The following is a 2415-nucleotide window of genomic DNA, read 5'->3' as shown; positions in this document are numbered from 1 at the left end:
GTTCTCACTCAGTGAAGCTCTTTTCAGATTAAAAACACCTTTGAGGAAATGTATTTTCAGGTGCCAAGTAAGCTACATCATAGCCCCCCCCCCAACCGACAGAACAGAAGCAGAAGGTGGTTCTTAAAGAGACAGAGGCCAATTTCAAGGTGTTTAGAAGAGGAAGTGATGAGAAGATTAAGTTTATTTTMTATTTAAACATAAAAACAGCATTTTAATAACAGCTAAAGGTGACATAAAGATACTTTATTATGGTATAGTATTTAAATATATGCCTGAGAAACACATAATATTGGCCCTTTAAATCTGTAAAGGCGGCATTAAAATGTTTAATATCTATACTGCTTGGTTCTTCCAGTCACTTCAGTCCAAAATATTTGCTAACACCATGGTCCTAATGGTACATTTATTAGAAAATGTGTTGTTGAAGAGAGTCCCTGAGGCAGACCCACAGTTTGACTTCTTTGACCTGCGGGTTCCACTACGTGGAGCTGGGGGGGACTGGTCTGGGTTTCTCTCCTGGATCTGTTGCCTTTGTGACCCGACTATGGCTAAGCAATAAAAGATGGAGTGAAGAATGGAGAGGAGTTGATTTAAGGTAAATAAAGCTGAGAAATATCCATTTAAAGTAAAAATGTTTTTTTATTTTCTTTAGGTTCTCATTCAGGCAGAGGACAGGGTTCATCGAATTGGTCAAACTAGCAACGTGAACGTTCACTACCTGGTCGCCAAAGGAACTGCCGATGATCACCTTTGGTACGTGTCAGGTGGAGGTAGTGTTCGACTGAAACAAAAGAAACATTGTTAATGCTCTGAAACTTATAATATTATGAGTTTTGCATTTTAGTTTAGCACTGCACAACAGAAACAACAGGAGGGCTGAATAATGAGCGATGTGGATAACATTCATTTAAACAGTCTTTGCCATATTTTGTTTGTTTACGTATTGATCCAGGCCAATGATCCAGGCGAAAATGAATGTTCTGGAGAAAGTGGGTTTATCGGAGTCAAACCTCTCAGACAACGCGGTGAATGCCAGCTTCCACTCAAAGGTAGGTTTTATTGATTCGTCATAAAGAATGGTTTGTGAAACTGGGACCAGCTACGTCTGAGCTGTAGGGATTTATTCTGGAACCTTTTGATTCATTCAGGACCCTAAGCAGAAGAGCATCATGGAGATGTTCCAGAGATCGTTTTCTGAAGACGACCTCGATGAGGCCCTCCTGATGGAGGTCGCCAACGACTGGGAGGACGCTTCTGCTTGAAAACTTGCAGACTCAATTTCTCACCAGTAACACTGCTTTAAAGACTATTTCATCAGTTCAAGTTATTTGTTCACTGGAACTCGACCTTGTTTGTTGTTTTCACCAGATCATGACAGAACAGTACTTCAAAGCATTTCATAAAAGACTATAAAAAGTGCTAAATGTGTAGATTTTTTGCTTATTGTTTAATAAAAGGAAACCAAATAAAGGTGTTGTCTTTAAAACTGTTTCAGAAGCTTATGAGTATCACAAAATCTGGAAAATTTACAGTAAACTCAGAAAAATTGTTACTACAGTTTTACAAAATAAAACATTACAATTACTCTATTGTTTATATATTATGACTTTTAGATTTAGCTTTTTATTGCATATTTTCATCATAGTAAAATAGGTTATATTCACTGTACTGGGTTTTTGTGGACAAAAACTTACAATCATTAACTTAGAACTTTATTCGCTTATTGTTTTAGAATAAAAATTTGACAGTAAAATTCTGAGCTGTAAAACCTGAAATAAGTTGATAATTTTTTTATTGTGTATCCTACAATGTTTGCAACAGCCATCAAAAACCAGCCTGTTAGTGTATTGTCGGCTGATATTTTTTCTAACTGGCTTTTAAACACCACCCACTGAAGGTGTAAATTTGGGATATATTTGTCCCATTTGTTGCATGATTCATACAATGTCAGGCTGTTTCCATGATGTTACACATTCAAATATGAAGGAAGAAAAGACTGCTGATGTAATCTGAGTGGTTTGGATTGTTGCTTCTTGTTGGACTACAGGAATATAAAATATGTAGATCATCATTATTAATTAATGTATATTTAGGATTATTTTGCAGAAAACATCACCTTTTTTTCTAAAAATACAGCGAGTGAAATAAGTATTGAACATGTGTGAAGAGAGAGTTCAAGAGGACGTGAAACCGTTGAGAGGTAAACGGGTGGGGTCCGCACCCGTGGAAGGTGCGAGGCCGATGTCGGCCCTCGGCGCGCCGGGGTCCGGTCTTCTCGGAGTCGGGTTGTTTGGGAATGCAGCCCAAAGCGGGTGGTAAACTCCATCTAAGGCTAAATACCGTCACGAGACCGATAGAGGACAAGTACCTTAAGGGAAAGTTGAAAAGAACTTTGAAGAGAGAGTTCAAGAG

The 2415-nt window shown here is 38.1% G+C and overlaps 2 protein-coding genes across 2 annotated transcripts in view; one reads left to right on the top strand and one right to left on the bottom strand.

Moving 5' to 3' along the window:
- Positions 1-1492, top strand: part of smarcal1 (SWI/SNF related, matrix associated, actin dependent regulator of chromatin, subfamily a-like 1) — an 8346-nt gene extending 6854 nt beyond the window's left edge. Inside the window, exons 15-17 of the mRNA XM_014016715.1 lie at positions 656-756; positions 956-1052; positions 1152-1492. Coding sequence (XP_013872169.1) covers positions 656-756; positions 956-1052; positions 1152-1265 — 312 coding nt within the window. The 3' untranslated portion in view covers positions 1266-1492. The remainder of the gene's footprint in view (positions 1-655; positions 757-955; positions 1053-1151) is intronic.
- Positions 621-2415, bottom strand: part of nme9 (NME/NM23 family member 9) — a 13148-nt gene continuing 11353 nt past the window's right edge. Inside the window, exon 16 of the mRNA XM_014016717.1 lies at positions 621-784. Coding sequence (XP_013872171.1) covers positions 764-784 — 21 coding nt within the window. The 3' untranslated portion in view covers positions 621-763. The remainder of the gene's footprint in view (positions 785-2415) is intronic.

This window comes from Austrofundulus limnaeus, unplaced genomic scaffold, assembly GCF_001266775.1.
Source record: "Austrofundulus limnaeus strain Quisiro unplaced genomic scaffold, Austrofundulus_limnaeus-1.0 Scaffold152, whole genome shotgun sequence".
NCBI lineage: Eukaryota > Metazoa > Chordata > Actinopteri > Cyprinodontiformes > Rivulidae > Austrofundulus > Austrofundulus limnaeus.
This window is presented reverse-complemented; position numbering and strand designations above follow the sequence as displayed.